Source organism: Labeo rohita, chromosome 23, assembly GCF_022985175.1.
Source record: "Labeo rohita strain BAU-BD-2019 chromosome 23, IGBB_LRoh.1.0, whole genome shotgun sequence".
NCBI classification, from domain to species: Eukaryota; Metazoa; Chordata; class Actinopteri; order Cypriniformes; family Cyprinidae; genus Labeo; species Labeo rohita.
Genome location: NC_066891.1, coordinates 31,601,619 through 31,622,244, shown reverse-complemented (window position 1 = coordinate 31,622,244; position 20,626 = coordinate 31,601,619). Strand labels below are relative to the sequence as shown.

Here is a 20,626-nt window from a genome sequence, read left to right as displayed (position 1 = left end):
AAAACTGATGAAAACACACAGCAAGCTGAGACTTTCTGAACTTTCTGAGTCATTATCGGCAGTAACTGACTGCCAGTTTGCTGTGTTTACTCCATCTGTGCATACTGCTGCCTTTCATGAGCCATTTTAGCAAATACACTTAGGCCGAGACACATGATGCTCACAAACGCTTGGATAGATGATATATAAGACTAAAAGAGCAGTTAAATACAATGTAAATACAGCAGAATGAAGAGAGTTTTGTGCCTCTGCTGTATTGCAAACTGACCTGAAAAAATCACATGGGATTTTTTTTTATTTCTCAAAAGTTGCCTTTATCTGTCTACCACAGCAGAGCCTGGTTACTTCACAAAAAAAATGTTTTCAACAAAAACTGCTCTCTAAAAGCGACAATCACAAGTTTCAAGGAACATCTCTTTCAAGACATACCTCTTAAGTGTACGGTCTCTGTGCATTTAGCAAAGCAAAGGTCCACAAACCAGGACTCAAACTCAGGCCTCCTGAAGTGTAATGGTGCTATATGTCAGTGCGCTGCTCAAAAAGCTATTGCCGTCAACAGCTCCTCTGCATTTTAGCATTCTTTCTGTTTGCCTGCTTTTGCTAGTTCCCTTGTTTCCTAATTTGTTCCTTCTCACCTGTTCTGTTTTACCCTGATTACATCCCTGTTATATAAACCTTATGTTTCTTCAGTTCCTTTATCTGTTCTCATCTATATTTTGAGTGGTCATGTTTCCCAGTGATTCTCCAGAGTGTTGTGTTGGAGTTACGATTAAAGTCAGTTTTGTATAATTTGAAGTGATCGTGCATTTCTTCACAGCCACCACATGTGACAGAAGAATGGACTCAGACATTTTTTTTTTTTTTTTTTGCAGCGTTTTTTCCCCTTTTGATTATGGACCTGCCATCCAGTTGCTCTGCTTAGAACAGTGGGATCGGCTACTGGAGGACTTTATTAATCTGTCTCTCTTCCAGGACTGCTCAATGTGTGTCTTTTCTAGTGAGCGGTCCAAAGCCTTTCTTTCAGTGGATGGTCCAAGGGAAGATTTGACAATGAATGAACAATGAATTGGCTTTCACCAGCATTCCCACTCTTGATCCAGAGCTGAGCCAGCCATCACCCCCGCTGCACAGAACATTTATCAGAGCCCACCGCTGATCCCGCACCAAAACTCCTTGGGACAAACCAGGCTCAGTCGCGGGGTTCTCCTGAGGCCTGACAAAACCAGACGTTTAATTCCAGGCTGCAGCAAAGTCAGATTGTGCAGAGGACTGGTTCACGACTGGTCTTATGCTGATGGCTGTCTAGGTGACGAGGTGTTCATCTGACAATGTGCAACACTGTCTGTCATTGTGGGAGTTCTTTTGGAATTCGAGGGTATGGAAAGAACCCCCCTCCACACTCCCGCCACTGAGGTTTTAAAAGGAGCTGGTCCCCTGTTTCTCTCATCCCCACTAATCCTGCCCAGCTCATAGTCTTTGTTGTCACTGGTCCTGTCTAGCCTCCCACTCCCTCCTCCTCTGCCTAAGCAACCCAATTCTTCAGTCTCCACTTGCTTCACTTAGCCCTTCGGGTCCTTGTTTGCTGGCTCCCTCTACTTGCCTGGATCGACCTAGGGCTTCCTGTCAGCCAGCTTTGCCTCGGAGCGTCAGCCCTATAGCTTCACTTCAGTTCTCCGACCCTTCAGCTCCTCCTTGGCTCCATGCTCCCACAGCTTCACTGGGGTCCATCAGTCCTCAGACTCCACCAGGCTCACTCGTCCTTCTAATTCCACCTTGGCCAGTCATCTGCCTGCCTATACCACGGTCTTCCAGTCTTTTGGGTGTGCTGAGCTCCTCCTTCCCTCCAGGTCCACCTAGGTCCTTGGTCCCACCGACTCCATCCCACAGTCCCACGGTCCCACAAGCATGTGGCTTCGTCTTGACCCCCCTTGCCTCTGGTGTCACCATCTCTTCGTCTCCACTTGAGTCTCCGCTTCCATTGGCTCTGGCTTGTTCATCCCAGAGTTGTCGTTGAGGGCATATTAACCATGGCTCCTCCCTCCCCAGTTCTGGGCCCCACCATGAGAGAATCCCCATCAAAAAGACCCACAAGGGCTCACAGGTAAAGCCTGCAAATCATCAATCCTTTTGAGAGATGTCAGGACCACTAAAACACTTGAATGGCTCAAATAGAGACTGCATCAGACCTTATAAGATTAAAGAGAATTCCTAAGAAGGAAAAAACTGAATGGAAATGCCTAAGCTGTCTAAGCTGGAAACAGGATTGTCTTCTCAAAGAAACACCATTAACAGGGACATAATGAGCAGCAAAACCCTCTACACACATCTTGTACAAATATAGTTGAAGTCACACCAGCAGAAAAACACTTCCAGAGGAATGCCACCATTGAATCATCAGGGAAAGACCAAAATGGAGCTACCTGGACTCTGGATATGCTCATCAAAACTGCTGGAAGCAGGTGTGTTAGCAGGAAAGCATTCAGAGTGCCAGAGGAATGGAGGAGACATTAAAAAAAAACAAAAAAACAAAGGGTGCTATGGGATGTTTTGCTCTGCTGTTTCAAACCTCAGCTAAATCAGACTGACAGTCTGAGATCGCAACCTCCATTCTCCAACATTCTGAAACAGCACATACTGAGCATAAAGTTCATTGTACAAGTGCTGGATCGCCTGCAAACCATTGTTCTTTGTGAAACAAGCCCATTGCAGTCTACCAATAACAACAGAGTGACACTAGGAAAACCCATGGGCTGTGAATGCAGTTTTACAGTACAGTAAATGATTTACAAAGGAAATGAATTAGGTCAATTCGAAGATGTTAAAATAGTATAAATACAAGAAAAAAACAATATGTGTATTACCAGGACTTTGGTGTTAAATCACTAACCACTTGCTTATTACACAAATTTACAATGTTTAAACTCTACATACCCTATAACCCTAAAACGACAGTAAAAAAAGTGAAGATGTAAACAACTTTACAGCTCAAATAATGTTTCTAACAGAGGAAAAGAGCTTTTGTAAAAAAAAATATTACTGCTTTTAAAACCTCCTAACTCTGAGCAGATTTATTTTAATCAATATTATGCCACAAATGCTGTTCAACTGAATTGAACCCAGAATATTCTTTTATTAACACATCAGTTGAGCAGGATTGTGTATGACCATTACTCTAATGCTTCTATGGACCCCCAAAAGCTCTGACACCATTCGAACACTGCCAAGATCAATTATTACTTGTGAAAAATGATTCAGAATATAAACAGTGGACCTATTCACACCACGGATTAACATTTTTTTTCTTCATTCTGTGAATACAAACTGCAAACCCTGTATTGTAAGTCTGCAGTCATCTAATGTTACCAGTGAAAAAAAGAATATGTAATATATTTATATATGGAAAGATTAGGTTTAAGAAACTTCAGCAATATCATTCTACATAGGGAATCAAACAAACAAACAAACATGAAAACATAATTTTATTTTCTGGTTTTGCTGGCAGGAAAGGCACATCTGCTCATCAGCACATCAGATACACTGAGCTCACCTGCATCAGAAAGATCACGTAAGGAGCTACTGAGCGCACTCCGCTTCAGCCCCTCCCCCATGGCGTACGTGTCATCCAGACTAGTGCGGCCCATGGTGCCGTTTCCGGTCTCTTTCTTCAGGCCTGACATGCTCTGAGACATACTGGGTCTGACCACTCCTTTCTGTTTCTCCAGCTCAGCTACAAACATTAAAACAAACATACAGTCAACAATCATTTCAAACATATAACACTTCCACAAGAACACTATGACCTACATAGGAATTGAAAATTGTTAGACTGAGTTTTACTGTTTACATGGCCATCCAAAAAATATGATTTGGGCCACACTGGGGTTTTGATGTGGGAACGTAGCCCTTACAATCAGACATGTAATTGACCATTATAATATGTTTGGATGACCTTGTTGCATGTAAAATGAGTAACAGCATTCCTGCAAAGTTGAATATGCATTAACTTGTAAATGGGGACAGTTGTATGTTAATCAGACCATGGGTATGAAATTACAGATTTCATAAAGATCATGAAAATTTCTGATTTTTGCAGTATATAAGAGTGTTTCTCCTGACTTTAATCCTAACAACTGTAACTTTGCATCTGCTAGTACTCTGATGCTCAGCGATGTCTGAAACAACATTTAACGCGCTCAGCTCACAAAACCTGTTTTGGTAATGGTGAGGATGAAGAAGAATAAATGTTTATTTACACTCTATCCGGTACTTTTCCATTTCCTGGACCTCAGCGATGGATTCTCGCAGGTCACTGGTGAATTTCTTGCGGTCCTGAGAGTTGGGAGCATTGAAATTGATCAGGACTTTGAAGTCTGCACCAGGAATTGCTGAAGTCAGCCTGATACCGTTAGGATAGACTGAGAACATACGAAAAATAAGAAAACATCATTTTACTCCAAAAAAAATATTATGAATGAAAATAAAAATTTATTTGGATTAAGGCCAATTCACACCTCACCGACAGACACTGACAGATGGCAACAGACAGTCGGGTTTTGTGTGATCAGTGTGTTTCCCCTGTCAGTGTATGTTTGTGTCTGTCGGATCTCACTTTCACAGACTGAATATGCTGAATCGGCTCTTGTGGCGTCGTGAAACGTCTGAGAAGTGACATCCTGTAATCTGGTGACTGTCCACGTTGGTCGGTGTCTGTCAGTGCAGTGTGAATTGGCCTTTAGGGCACATGCAGCATTACACAGGACTAAGAGTGCCATGGAATGAAGGAACAAAATATTCATTTATTCAAAATATTAAAGTCAAAAACATCAATAAATCACTAAAATAAGCTACAGTACATTAATGTATCACTTACAGCATGTCGCAACTTAATGTAATTAAAATAAATATTTCTACATCATCTGAGAAATGATTAGTGATTTTACATTACAATTTTTTAATTAATACAATTTTTATTGATTCCTTAATTTTTTTTTTAATGGCATTCCTAGCCTTGCATTCAGAAAGATTGACTGTGCTTTTATTTCTTACACTGGTTCTCAAAGAGCATCACTTGCATCCCGTACAGAGAGAAAGATTGCCTGAAACTATACGTCACTGAATTTTTCTTCTTCTGGAAGATCTTGGTAACCTGTCACAAAGTTGCAGAAATCACAGTGATCAGCATCAGCACATTTGTAGATATTTGTCCATTAATGAAAGTATTTATCTTTAATAAGCGTTGTAACATTGTAATGTCATTTGTCATGTGTATCTTTATGATTTCTCACCACCAGGAGGTCATTAAATAGGAAGATCTCCCGCTGGTGCTGCCCGAGTTTTTGCAGTCTGTTAGGATCTGGGACCTCGAATAGTCTGCAGTAGCACACCAGCCTGCGATGGGCCTGAGACAACACCTGTAACACACACACAAACATGTTTGTTTCTCCATCATGGTTTGGACTTTCCACTGACGCCTATTTTAATAATGAGCTATGATATTTTCTCTCTTCTACTGTTATTATATAGAGCTAGTTACAAAACACGCCCTAACCCTTTATTTACTTTTTAAATATTGTTTTCACAGATGAAGATGTCCCCAAAAAGAGGATGTTTTGTCAGATTTAGCTTGCTTATGAGGAAAATCTGCATCCAAAATACAGTTTAAGGGATAGTTCACCCAAAACATGAAAATTCTGTCATTGTTTACGTTCCCTAAAATTGTTGCAAAACTGTATGAGTTTCTTTCTTCTGCTGAACACAAAAGAAGATATTTTGAAGAATATTGTTAACCAAACAGTTGACGGTACACACATGCTTTCAGACTGCCAGATTAATTTATATGAGATGTCAAGCATTTCACTCAGATTCTAACTCTTGGAAGTGGCGTTTTTTGTGAATATAAGGGTCCACTTTATATAAGATGGCCTTATCTACTAGGCACTTACCTCAAAAAATAAGTACCATGTACTTATTGTGTTCATATTATATTGCAAAACACTTTGCTGCTATTGAGGTGGGTTAAGGTGTAAGGGATGGGTCAACAGTGTAATTATAAAAGTAATTCTAGAAAACAATTACAGATGTAATCACATGCAGTTATTTTTTAGAATACAAGTACAATGTAAAAACGTATGTATACAACTAGTGCATTGTATTAAACAATTAATTTAAATGTAAGTACATAGTAGTTAAGACCACCTAATATAAAGTGGGACCAATGTGAGATTAAATTTGGTTCTGTTACAAAATCTATACATACTGTATCAGTATTTAAATTCTCTATGAGAATATTTAGTTATTGATTTTAGGCTCACATGTGACATTTGGAAAGATAATGATAGAAGGAAAGTGACTGTAGTAGTGAAGTGTGGAAAGGTGTAATGATTTGCCACACAGAGACTGACAGCTATATACATCTTGAAGATGTAAACACTTACACATCCAAGGCCATGGTGAAGTGATCCCATCTGTAATGCAAGAAGAAAAGTCAAGATATATGTGTGTACTAATGCAATTCTATTTACTAAATTCAAATTGTAATATCTGAATATTTGAAGAATGATCAAGCCTCCTATACTACAACTAAAAGACTCTCATTACAGTTGAAGTCAAAGGTTTACATACACCTTGAAGAATGTGCAAAATGTTAATTATTTAACCAAAATAAGAGGGATCATCCAAAATGCATGTTACTGACCTGAATGAGATATTTCACATAAAAAGAAAATTACATATAGTCCACAAGAGAAAATAATAGCTGAATTTATAAAAAATGACCCCATTCAAAAGTTTACATACACTTGATTCTTTATACTGTGTTGTTACCTGAATGATTCACAGCTGTGTTTTTTTTTGTTTAGTGATAGTTGTTCATGAGTCCCTTGTTTGTCCGGAACAGTTAAACTGCTGCTGTTCTTCAGAAAAACACTTCAGGTCCCACAAATTCTTTGGTTTTTTCAAAAACCACAAACCAGCATTTTTGTGTATTTAAACCCTTTCCGGCAATGAGTGTATGATTTTGAGATCCATCTTTTCACACTGAGGACACCTGAGGGACTCATATGCAACTATTACAGAAGGTTCAAATGCTCACTAATGCTCCAGAAGGAAAAACAATGCATTAAGTGCAAGGAGGTGTAAACTTTTAAACAGAATGAAGATGTGTACATTTTTCTTATTTTGTCTAAATATATACATATATATATATATATATATATATAATTTTTTTTTTTCACTCCCAGCTCTTAATGCATTGTGCTTCCATCAGTGAGTGTTTGAGCCATCTGAAATAGTTGCATATGAGTCCCTCTGTTGTCCTCAGTGTGAAATGTAAACTTTTGACTTCAACTGTACACAGATAGTGTTTAAGAAGTTCAATTACTGAAATTATTTTAATACAGTTTCATAGAACATTATTATGATGAACCTACTTGCTTCTTGCCCACAATGAGTTTCTCCACCTTCTGCACCTGAGACACGTGGTCCTCATTAGTTTTGAGCTCCTTCTTTTGGATCCGCTCGTAAATACCAACCAGCATCTCCCGAGGGATGTCCTCGCCATCATCAACTCCTTTCAACAAATACACAAGACTGGCATTAGAGCTGGAATGCAGAGGAATACAATATCCAGTACACGTGTATTTGTTTTGTTTTCCTATCTATCTGGTGTTCAGTTGAGCTGCAGCCACAAACTCATCCTCATTTATTATTATGAAAACAACACTGTGTTTCAGTCAAACCTCGTAGATTCTTGACAAAGTCCTCAAGTTTCATCTTGCGTTCCAGCTTGACATTGGGGCTGTACATGTCTGTGTTGAGGAGGATAATGGCGAAAGCCAAGATGAAGATGGTGTCAGGGTTTCTGAACTGACGAACCACATCAGGGTTACAGATGCAGTAGCGCTGGCTAAACAAAGACACCACAGATCACTGTAACTCTGATCAGTCACGTTAAAAACAACGCATGTTATAAAGCAATGAAAATTATCTTTTTAAGAATTAGTGCTGCTTGATTATCTTTTTACCATGAGTATTTGTTATTTCTAAGTTATAATATAAAAATTTGCAGTGATAGTGAATGAATGATTGCTCAGTGCTCAGTGTGTGTTTGTATAGTAGCTAGATGTGTATAACACACCTGAAAGCCTCGATCAGGCGCTCCACCTTCTGTGCCTCCCCCTGAACCCGGATTTGAGCCTGGAATTTCCGCAAAGCTTCATCCAGCTCCATCCCTGAGAAATCCAGCTCATCCACCACACAGCTGCAACAGACACACATGCCCTCAAATGTCATGTCAATTGCCAGTTTACACAAGAAGTGTTGTTGTTGTTTTTTTGTTTTTTTCCATTATCAGTGGAAAAACTAAAATTCATAGCCTATTTGGGAGGAAAAAGGTTTGCAAGTAGCTAGGTTACAAATTTCACTTCAATTACAGGGTTGAATAGTTGATCTTGTTAAACACAGTCAGAGATACAGTTTGGGTAAAAATGGTCTTTCCAGAAAGGCTGATGATGTTACGTTGCTTGAATTAGATATTTAATGTGTTTAAAACTAGCTACTGTATGCTAGGTTCATTTATTTTAGGTAGTTTTTCTAACATATCTAATAGTTTTTTTTCCTACAAAATATGCGATTTATTAATATGTACCTGTTTGTATTTTATTTGTGGAAAGTGGCAATTATAAACTATGAAAACTGACATCATGTACTAGATGTATTAAAGGAGAAGTCCACTTCCAGAACAACAATTTACAGATAATGTACTCACCCCCTTGTCATCCAAGATGTTCATGTCTTTCTTTCTTCAGTTGTAAAGAAATTGTGTTTTTTGAGGAAAACATTTCAGGATTTTTCTCCATATAATGGACTGATATGGTGCCCCGATTTTGAACTTCCAAAATGCAGTTTAAATTCACAGAGTTCAGGGAGAGTGAGACAAGAAGAGCGTTTGAGATTAAGAAGTATTTAAATTGTATTTTTTTTTTAATGAAAATAACCAATCGTTTCGCTAGATAAGACCCTTCTTTCATTTACACTGTATTTGGGATCGTTTGAAGCCGCATTTAAACTGTATTTTGGAAGTTTAAACTCGGGGCACCATATCAGTCCATTATATGGAGAAAAATCCTGAAATGTTTTCCTCAAGAAACATAATTTCCTTACGACTGAAATAAGAAAAACATGAACATCGTGAATGACAAGGGGGTGAGTACATTATATGTAAATTGTTGTTCTGGAAGTGGACTTCTCCTTTAATGAAAAAAAAGCAAATACTTACTCTAAAACATCCCTGTTGAACTGTTTCTGTCTGTTCCCCGAGAAATTCACCAATCATTTGTCTACTCAAGCCTTTCCTCTGCAGCAGGAAGTGGGCCACACCCACGGGCGTGTCAGGAATAAAGCTCCTCTCCGTCAGGTACTGTATTCCCTTCTCTGGCTTTCTGAAAGTAGATCAGCACTTTAAGTTAGCGTCTAATTCTACTGAAAACTTAAAATCATACTAGTCAAATTCTGACTAGTCAGACATGCAAAAGGAAAAATAAATGCAATACGAAACATTTTAAAAGAAAGCCTATAAGAGGTAGAGAAGAGCTCTGTGTGATTAGTAGATGAATGATACTGATACAACTGATTTTAGCCTTATGACATACTACAGCTAACCAAAGAAGACACTGAAAAAAGCTAAAAAAGCTAAACACCTTTTGATTTGTATGATGTACTCTAACTCTAGTGTGGAATAAAAGAAGTTTAATTTGCTTTTATTGACACTGAAATATTATGCTTTTACAGTTTAGTTTTGTCTAAAATGCCTTTTCTGTGGCAAATGCAGGTTTTGTTTCTGCACTTTCTATTCAGCCTTGTTATGCTGTGACATTTCACAGTTATATAAAATTGCTTTGAAATTTCAAACATCAAATTTGAAGGACTGACATCGTAAGTCTTTTTGACCACATGAAACAAGCATCCTTCTTACAGTGTTCATCAATATTATCGTTGCTTCATCAAGCTCAGTAAGGCAATAAAGTGATGTGATGTGGTAATATTTGCTAACCAAGGCCAGTCTTGACGAAATTTGCTCATTTTGATCACTGGTCTCCACCCTGAAACTTTCAACCATTCTAAACATTTTGAATATATAACCGGCACAAACCTCAACAAAAGTGAGTAGTTACACCAGAATTTAAAAAGCATTTTTAAAAAGTATAGTTTCAAATTACAGAGTATATAACTTGCAAACTTACTATTTTGGGGCATAAATAATATGATGTTTTAGATTTGGGCTTGCATAAATGACTATTAGTAGTTTGCTAGGCTGTAATTATGTATTTTAAATCAAAAGTAATGAGATCTTTCTATAGCAGTCACAGGCCTGGTACCTTGAAGATGTGATTTCCAGAAAGTTCCGAGTTTTGGCAAAGTTTTATGAAAATTATATAATACCCTCTAGAGTCCAGCTTATTCTAAATTAAGATAAAATTAGTGGAAATACACCTAAACAACAAATAAAATAATAAAAAAGATAAAGGCTGACATAAGCATAAAAAAAATATAATTCAGTTACTGTACTGAATTCAGTCCCTTCAGCACAGATACGATAATACACAGTAATAATAATATTCACAGTCACACTTTATTTTAAGATCCACGTCTCACTATTAACTAACTAATAACTATGACTTTTGCCTCAGTAAACTTCTTATTTGCTGTTTATTAATAGCTAGTAAGGCAGTTGTTAAGTTTAGGAATGATGTAAGGGTCCTAACAGAATAAGGCATTAAAGGAGAATTTCACTTTCAGAACAACAATTTACAGATAATGTACTCAACCCCTTGTCGTCCAAGATGTTCATGTCTTATCTAGCGAAACAATCGTTTTTGTTTTATCTTTTTTCATAAAAATAATACAATTTATGTACTTTTTAATGTCAAACGCTCGTCTCATCTTACTCTTCCCGACCTCTGTTTTTGTTCCGGTTCATGACAGTTAGTGTATGTCGAAAAACTCCCATCTCATGTTCTCCCTCAACTTCAAAATCGTCCTATATCGCTGTTTTACCTTTTTTGTTAAGGGTGTTTGATCTTCTTTGCATGTTCACTTTGCAAAGACTGGTTCGGTACTTCTGCAGCGATGTAGGATGATTTTGAAATGATTTTTGAAGTTGAGGGAGAAAATACAATCAGAGTTTTTCGACATACCCTAACGGTCTTGAGCTAGAATACACAAGAGTCCAGGCAGAGTAAGACAAGACGAGCGTTTGAGATGAAAAAGTATTTCAATTGTATTTTTTTTAATGAAAATAGATTTCACTAGATAAGACCCTTCTTCCTCAGCTGGGATCGTGTACAACCGCATTTGGGATAGTTTGAAGCTGCATTTAAACTGCATTTTGGAAGTTCAAAATCGGGGCACCATATCAGTCCATTATATGGAGAAAAATCCTGAAATGTTTTCCTCAAAAAACAATTTCTTTACGACTAAAGAAAGAAAGACGTGAACATCTTGGATGACAAGGGGGTGAGTACATTATCTGTAAATTAATTGTTCTGGAAGTGGACTTCTCCTTTAATATGTGCTTTTTAATTACTAATAAATAGCTAATATGCTAGTAATATGAATGCTAATAAGCAACTTCTTAATACTTAGAATCGGTCCTTAAAAAGTGTTACCGACATCCCTTCGTACCCAGTTCTTTTGGTAATAAAATGTCAGTTACACTTTATTTTAAGGTGTCCTTGTAACAGTTTAATTATACATTTAAGTACTGAGTAATATTGATTAACTACATGTACTTACTATATGGTTAGGGTTAGGATTAGGGTTTGTCTTAGGGTTACCTGCATGTAATTGTGCATAATTTATTGTTATAATAATAGTAGGTACGTAGTTAGTACATGTAACACAAAGACACCGTAAAATAAAGTGTTACCAAAATGTGTAATCTCTAAAATACATACTTATTGAAGAGGTTGAGGCCGATGCGGTATTGTCTCTTGCGCATGATATCACTGCTGAAGGCCGGAGAGTCCCAGCTGTTGCGAGTGTCTTTGTGGTAGGTCTGTTTGCTGAGACTCTGTTCTCTCAGATTCTCATCTCTAGATGACAATTCAGAGTTTATGGTGTCAATGGAATTTGAATTGCTGTTAATACTGTCATTGTCTCCGTCTGAAAAGTCTGACTCTGACTTGCTCTGCCTGTTGCCGTTGGTGGCCAGGTGGCTCTCCACCTGCCGGTGTCTAAGCGGCTCTTCGTCTCGAGAAAGCGAGGGAACTCTAGGAGGTAGTCCATGTGTGACTTGTTTGGGGCCTGCCCGTGGTGCCGCTGCAGTGCGTTCGTGAATATTTAGTGGCTGGACTGAACCGTGCTCAGAGCGATCGCTTACATCTGCTGAGCTGTCGCTGGGAGGCTCGATGGTCAACAGGGGTAAGTCTGCACAGATCCGCGGCCCCTGGCATTCGAGAGAAGGAGTGCTTCTGTAGCTAGTGTCCGAGTCCACCTTGTCATCCTTGGCATTCACAGACCAGCTGACAGTCTGCATGTGCTGTTCAGACTCAGAGCCAGATGGCTGCTCTATTGGGCAGGACGACTGAACCAGTGGAGAGAGCTCCTCTTCATCGATAAAGAGCGTCACGTCACAGATCTCATCCAGCTTGTGGTGCTTATCAGGCTGAGGAAGCTCATCATCCTGCTGCATCCCCTCTTGACAAACCACTTGCTCAGGCTGCATCTCGTCTTTGTGCAGACTACGGCAGTTCAGCGCGTCGTCGATCGACTCCGCCAACGACTTCACTTGCCTTGAGAAAGTATCCTCTAGCTCTGTGATCGCATCTGTTAAGTCGTTTTGCGGTTCTGGGGCTTCCAAAATGACAGGAACCATCTCTCCAGCCTGCACCATGCCTCCTACTTGGCTGACATCGTCCAGGAGAGACATTTGCCTCCCCTCCAAAAGAGGGGCGTGGACTTTCTCAGGTCCTTCAAAGGAAAACTGCATCCTCATGTTGGACAAAAGAATCCTGCGGGACATGCGGTTCTCCGACATAGAGCTCCTGAGACGCTCAAAGTTCTTGTTCATTTGGTACTGGCGGAAAGCCGTCTGGATGGTGCGTGCAGCATGGCGGGTTATGAAACGGCCTCCATATTTCCGCTCAAGCATTTCCACCTTGGGAAAACAAGAAACATATAATTAAGACGGTATCATAACAAACCAATTAGGGTTAATTAGGGGGTATAACACGTACTGTATAAACAATAATGTTTAACGTCCCCTTTAGACATTCTACTAACTTTACGTAACAGAACATCCAGTTCTCACTCTATTAAATAGCTGCTCATTAGCATGCATATTACTAGCATATAGGTTGTTTTTTAGTAATTATAAAGCACATATTAAAGCAGTGGTGCCCAAACTCAACCACTGTCCTGTAGAGTTTAGGTCCAACACCAATTAGACACACCTGAACCAGCTAATCAAATTCTTACTAGCCATACTAGTACTAGTAACTTCCCAGCAGGTGTGTTGAGGCAAGTTGGAGGTAACTCTGCAAAACACTGGTTCTCCAGGGCCGAGTTTGGGTACCTCTGTATTAATGCCTTATTCCATGACCACATTTTAGATCCCTTAATTTGACCCCATACCTAAACAACTGCCTGACTAAGCAGTAGTTAAGAGTTTTTTTTAGGCAAAAGTCATAGTTAATAGTTATTTAATAGCGAGAATTGGTCCCCAAACTAAACTGACTGTAATTCTGCAACTATATCTCAAAATACTGTCATGAATTTTCAACTATAATGTTAAGTAACTCTCATTAGATTTTTAGTAGACTGTTAGGATTAGTAGAATAGGCTGACATGTACTTGTAAAGTTACTTATAGTCAGTAAAATGTCTGTTGAGGGAACATCAAAATAAAATGTTAGCAGATACAGTATACAGTAAGCAGACAGTCACTTTTTTAATGACTGCTAGTTGACATGTAGCTACAAAGTTACATAATAGTAGAAGGTCTGATTGTCAACAACGCTGTGTGTGTGTTTCAAAAATATATCAAAATACAGTGTTACCCAGGTTTTGAAACACACAACGTTGTTGATAATCATGATTGTGCAAAATACTTTTTTTTTTTTGTTTCCGCACATTCTGTTCAGCTTCGTTATGTTGTGACATTTCTAGTTATATAAAAATGCTTTGATAATTCAAACATCAAATTTAAAGGACTGACATCATAAGTCTTTCTTGATTACATGAAACAAACATCTCTCTTACAGTCTTCATCAGTATTTCATTATTGGCCTTGTCAAGCTCAATAAGGCAATAAGGTGATGTGATGCAGTAATATTTGCTAATTAAGGCCAGTCTTTTGCTAATTTTGCTTATTTAGATCACTGGTCTCTACCCTGAAACATTTGGCACAAAAACTCTCACCAGAGTGTTACTAGAGTATTAGTAGACTGGTAAGGTTAGGGTTAGATTAAGTTGACATGTACTTGCAAAATTATTTATAGTCAGTAGTACGTCTGTTGGGAGACCATCACAATAAAGAGTTAGCAGTTATTAAGCAGACAGTCTCTAATGAGAGTTAGGGTAGTGACATGTAGGTGCAGTGTTACTTATTGTCAACAATAGTAACAACAAAAGTGTTACCAAAATGTTTTATTAAATTAGAATGTATGATTTACTGTATGTTTTAGGTTTGGTCTTGGATAAATTCCCTTTAGAGTCCCACTTATTCTTAATTCTGATAAAATAGGTGATAAAATTAGTGGGGCTGCTTCCTAATAGTCGACTATCGATTAGTCGACAAGAACAGGCTTTTAATCTGAAAGATGTACAGTATGTATTAGCAACTTTACATGGCCGCTCAATCTAATGTTAACCTAGAAAAATGTGCGCTATTGAAGTGTCTGTGCTTACTGCATGACAGATGGAGGCGGTGGAGCGCTCACTGGCTCTTAAAATACTCTGTCATTTTTGGTCATACTGATAAGAGTAATACATCTTTCGAATCTGTACTCAACATTTATTTGTGTGCACTCACAATAACAAAACATTGCGATTTTGTAAAATAATGAAAGCAAACAGAATGCGTTTTCTGCCGACTTGGTCTCTGTGAACTTGTGAACTTTTAAACTCTGTGTATACTTGCCTTACAGACATGAAAAATATATCTATAGAGAGTGAAATGTATAATTTTTAAATGAACCAATTTAAATAGAAAACAAATATATATAGTCAGTGTGGCCGACTTTATCTCTTAAGCCGAAAACAAAGAAAGCGCTAGTTTATCAATAAATGATAAAAACATTAATGCAGTCTCCTAGATGTGTCCCTGACACATTCATAATTATATTATATCCGCCGGTGTGCTGTGGCGCTTATTAGGCTATGTAGGCAATTAAAGGCTCATTAATATGATTTAAATGGTTTATTAATAAACATGCGACTAATAGCTGAATAATGCTTAAAATGAAGGACTACTAGACGACCAGAAAACTCTTTAGTCAAGGGCAGCCATAAAAATGTGTGACAAAACACTTAAACAACAAATAAAATAATAATACAAATGCAGATTAGGTTAGTTCAAACTTCTGGGCCAATACTAATTTGCCAGGATTCTGTACCTTCTTGTCCTGAAGGTCTGTGGAGAGCTCATAGCTTTCAGAGAGGGAGCGTGAGCGTTTGATGGCCTCCTCCTCTGCCTGCTTGCGGAGGATAGATTGAGAGTGCTGTAGTTTGGGTCGCTGAGGGCGCTGTGGGCCTGGTTGGACGCTGTGGCCGTACACTGGGCTCTCAAACTGGTCCGGACTCAAGGAAGAACTGTGTGTGACAGGGCCACGGCCATGGCCATATCCTATGCTGGTGTCCAAGGAAGGGCCCGGCTCACTGTTTTGAACATTCCCCTCCACACTAGACAGGAAAACAAATTAAAGAATGTAAAAATACACATTTACAACATTTACATGGTACGGTGTGTCATAATTACTAACTGCACACGCGTTGCATACTTACATGTACAGAAAAGTTTCTCATGTAAAGTTATGTAAACTTATTTTTTCTTAGCCTTTTTAATGTTGACAAATCCATCCTAATTGTTTTACATGGTCAAGTACATGCCAATAGTATTAAGCATCTAAGCTTTCTGCATAACCCCTCCTACACTGTAAAAAACAATTTGTTGAGTCAACTTAAATTAATTTGTTACCAGGCTGCCTTAAAATTTCAAGTTCGGTTGACTTAAAAAAGGTTTGTCAACTTGAAATGTTAAGTTGTACTAAGTGACAACTTAGATATTTAAGTTGATTCAACTTAAATTTTTTAGGCAGCTGGGTTACTTACCCAGCTTTTAAGTTTAACAAACCAATTTTGTTGTTAAGTCCACTCAAATATCTAAGTTGTCACTTATTTGAGTTTTTATGTAACTTATTTTAAGGCAGCAGGGTAACAAATTATTTTAAGCTGACTCAACAAATTGTGTTTTTTTTTTTTTTTTTATAGTGTATACAGGTATTAATAGTCTCTATGCTCTCTAAAGATGTCTTACAAGCTGAGATATGAAAAGCTTTTATATGTTTCTGTGTTTGCTTCTTTTTCACGCCTGACCTATCCCTGTGCTCACACTCAGAATCATAATGAAACAGTCAATGGAGCACTAATGAAGTTACCGGTTGGATCAATCTGTGCCGCAATGTAACAATTCCATCAAGATAGTAGTTACATAAATCATGCACTGATCACTGCATAGCAAAAATATAAAATTTCTGCCTTGTCCTTTGCAGAATCAGATGCACATTGTTGTGATGTTTTGTCAGCCAATACAGACAAAAGCATTGGCATGCTAAAAGCATTACATTTGGTTGTGCTCATATTCAACACTTGTGAGAACTATTGCAGGTGTTGATGTCAGTATATTTTGGCAGTCAGGTGAGACTTAAGTAAACAGGATATGTGTCAAAAGATTGGATCTATGCAAATGCAGCCTTCGTTGTTCAAGTTAAAAAGAGAATAGTATATGAAGAAACATTTAGGGGTGAACACATTCAGGAAGCACCAGAAGAGAACTGTGACTTCTGCACTTGAAATTTCAAACTAAATTTATAATAAATCAAACTGTGAATATATTAATAATCATGACTTTGCCTTAAAGCTATTATACACACCGTTTTTTGGCACATATGCATGTCATGTAATATTTGAACAACTTGTATAACCTGATTTCAATAAAAATTTTAAATCATGCACCTTGTTAATGAGAGCTCTGTTACTTTTCTAAGTGACATGGCACACAAGAAAATTGGCTTAATTTATTGGCTTAGCTGAGTAATAGACAAACCAGAATATAGCCAGAAACCCCTAGAAACCAACCAAAAAGAAACTCCCTTGAAACTGCCCACAACCCAGCAAAAAAAAAATGTTGGTAGAAAAATGTATAACATTTCTAATCAAAATCCAACCACAGAGGGGCAAAAGTAAGAACATATACACATAACAAACAACCTCTGACAGCAGGCTTGCTTAAAAGTCTTCATGTATGACAACTGCTGAAACAAACATTATGGTAAAAAGGAATATTAAAACTAACAATTATCTCAGCTGTTTTGAGGTCCAATCTAAATATATTCAATCAAATTATACCAAATACATTCAGGCTATCCAAATAAGAGATAAGACAGTTGTCTGATGGTCTGCACATCTATCTAGCACATGTTTAGCACACAAACTCAGTAACAGGAGACCTTTTCTTATTGCAAGCGAGCCACGTGTGTGTATGGCTCAGCTATGTTTACTTCAGTCAAAGCATATATTTTCCATATTAACATAAACACTACTCACTAACTCTTATTCTCTGCAGCATTTCGACGTGAACGTTGTCCAAAGAAAGACCTCCTGCCAAAGAAGTTCAGCTTCTTCTGCTTATCTGCCATTACAAGCCGCAAGTTCAAAGGGCAGTTCAGTTTCCTGTTGGGAGCCAAAGTCTGCACTGATGAAACCAATCATTTACAAACCAGCACCTCAGCGTACAGTCATGGACTCGCTTGCATGTACAGGATTTTGCTCTAATAATGTAGAAAAGAAACTTCCTTCAACAACTTCCTCCTCCAAGTTTGAGATTGTCATGCCTCTAGTCACATGCATCACTGTACAAACAAGTGTAAACAAGACCTTTCAATGCAGCAGGAGAGGCGCTGAATGCGCTGAATAAACTAAGCACACCTTTTTATGAAACTTGAGAAGAATATGACTAGTGGTGCTTCATCCATAAATACACTCTCAATCTTACTTTTAGTTACAACCATCCTGAAGTTATTTACACATCATAAATTTAGTTTTACAGAATTATCATAATACAGCTTCTCTAATCATGCTAGACTTATTAAGCAGTAGCAAAAATAGCATTGGTATTAAAATATCAATGCTTGCTATCAGGCACCATTTTTCATCCTCATACAACCAATACAAGGCAATGCAAGTACAGTACAGAACTGTTTGTCTAATTGTGATGCATTAAAAGGGCCTTCAGGGTGAAGATCTCAATGACCAAGACACCAGACGAGTGTCATGTCCACACATTCACATAGAGTACATGCAGTCATGGAGATGTGCTGTTGGCACAGTGAAATTCACACTTCTTGCATAATATCTCTCGAGACGAATCTCATGCACCATCTGTCCTGGCAAACACTGACACGTTCCTCTCTCGCGGGTGGCCAGCCTACCTAGTGCTCAAACATAAATGCCAGCACGCAGTTTAGAAACCATGTTACTCATGTAAAATCACTGAGAATTTCAGTGTGCATTTACTGCTAAATTGTGACATATTTAGGATTTATCCTTTGCCTTTAACGTGCAAAGGATAAGGCAGCATCCAAAATGTTATTAGGGGAAATTTAGTTCATAACTAGTTCCTGTCATTCACTGACCAACACTGACACTTACGTCACTTTTGTTACTTATGTCAGCAGTTGCAAAGCTCAAGTTTACACAAATGAGCAGCGAAAAAGACACGGCAGTGACCAATGGGAGTGCACATAGTGGCTTGTGTCATACAGATGGGAATGTCTACCAGCATCCAACAACACAACAACTCTGTGATCTCCAGTGATTGAAATACTGCAGCATGAATTAATTCAGCCCTCACATACATTGTAAGGCAGCCATTCAAAGGGCAAGATCCAATGAATTGGCAGAATTACAATGTACTGTAACAACTTCAACTACACTCTGTCCTTATATGAGCAATCTCTAGTGTGTAGAGATGCTAAGACCCTTGGGACATCTCTAGTTTTCAGGACCATTACAAACTACAGGCCAAATTTACTGGGCAATCTGCACAAAAGAGCAGATGGGAGTGGACAGTTCTGTGTCTGATCTACTGACAATGTGCACATTAAAGAATGCAGACCAGTGCATTTCCATAACTCTTATGAAAAAGAAGATTATTTATTTATTTTATTTTATTATTTTTTTTTTTACAAGCAGATACCCTGTTTCTTTTGGTGTTTTGTATCCTCAGATATTCTCATATATCAAAAAATATACGAAGTAATACCTAAAAAGTAGTATACTTAAAGGAGTCATCAGATGCCCATTTTCCACAAGTTGATATGATTCTTTAGGGTCTTAATGAAAAGTCTATAATATACTTTGGTTAAAAATGCTCAATGGTTGTGTAAAACAACACCCTTTTTACGTGTCAAAATCAGCTCTGCAAAAATCATCTCATTGTAAGGGATTGTTCCTTTAAATGCAAATGAGCTCTGCTCGCCCCCGCCCCTCTCTTCTCTCTGTGGAGTGACGAGCCTGTTTACTTTAGCCGCGTTTAGTCGCTAAACTTGCTAACTAGTACGTTATTCAGAAAGGCGATCGCAAATATTCATAAAAGAAAAACCCTTATACTCGATATACTAGATTGGGAGGCGCATTCCCTTCACACACAAATGTAATCCACTGAATCTTCAGCGGCTCAGATGTCGGGAGTAAATGACGACCACTATTTCATTATTACATCCAGCAACACAACACCTCAATCGCTCAATCGGAGATATTCTTGTCTAACCTACACTTCGTCACTTCCTATGGATTTTTTTCCCTCCGACTAAGCGACTAATAAAATTTTGGTTGACCAAGCCTATTCTCATTGACTAACGGTTAGTCAACTATTAGGGGGCAGCCCTACTAACAACACAGGCACAAAATGGCTGAAGATGTGCTTTTTGGGGGGCGTTAAATGATTAATTCCTTACATTTATATAGCACTTTTCTGGGCACTCAAAGCACTTTACATCGAAGGGGGAATCTCCTCAACCACCACCAGTGCGCAGCATCCACTTGGATGATGCGACGGCAGCCATATTGCGCCAGAACGCCCACCACACACCAGCTTATTGGTGGAGAGGAGATGTGAGTGATGAAGCCAATCAGAATATGGGGATGATTAGGAGGCCAATGGGCACATTTGGCCAGGATGCCAGGGTTACACCCCTACTCTTTTTCGAAAGACATCCGGGGATTTTTAATGACCACAGAGAGTCAGGACCTCAGTTTAACATCTCATCCGAAGGATGGTGCTCTTTTGACAGTATAGTGTCCCCATCACTACACTGGGGCATTAGGACCCACACAGACCACAAGATGAGCAC

The 20,626-nt window shown here is 38.5% G+C and overlaps 1 protein-coding gene across 1 annotated transcript in view; it reads right to left on the bottom strand.

Moving 5' to 3' along the window:
* iqsec1a (IQ motif and Sec7 domain ArfGEF 1a) overlaps positions 1-20,626 on the bottom strand; it is a 91,779-nt gene that overhangs the window by 5,628 nt on the left and 65,525 nt on the right. Inside the window, 12 exon segments of the mRNA XM_051095944.1 lie at positions 3,548-3,727; positions 4,254-4,415; positions 5,047-5,146; positions 5,286-5,411; positions 6,435-6,464; positions 7,428-7,567; positions 7,737-7,903; positions 8,135-8,257; positions 9,275-9,312; positions 9,314-9,437; positions 11,952-13,153; positions 15,611-15,896. Of these exon segments, the coding sequence (XP_050951901.1) occupies positions 3,548-3,727; positions 4,254-4,415; positions 5,047-5,146; positions 5,286-5,411; positions 6,435-6,464; positions 7,428-7,567; positions 7,737-7,903; positions 8,135-8,257; positions 9,275-9,312; positions 9,314-9,437; positions 11,952-13,153; positions 15,611-15,896 (2,678 nt within the window).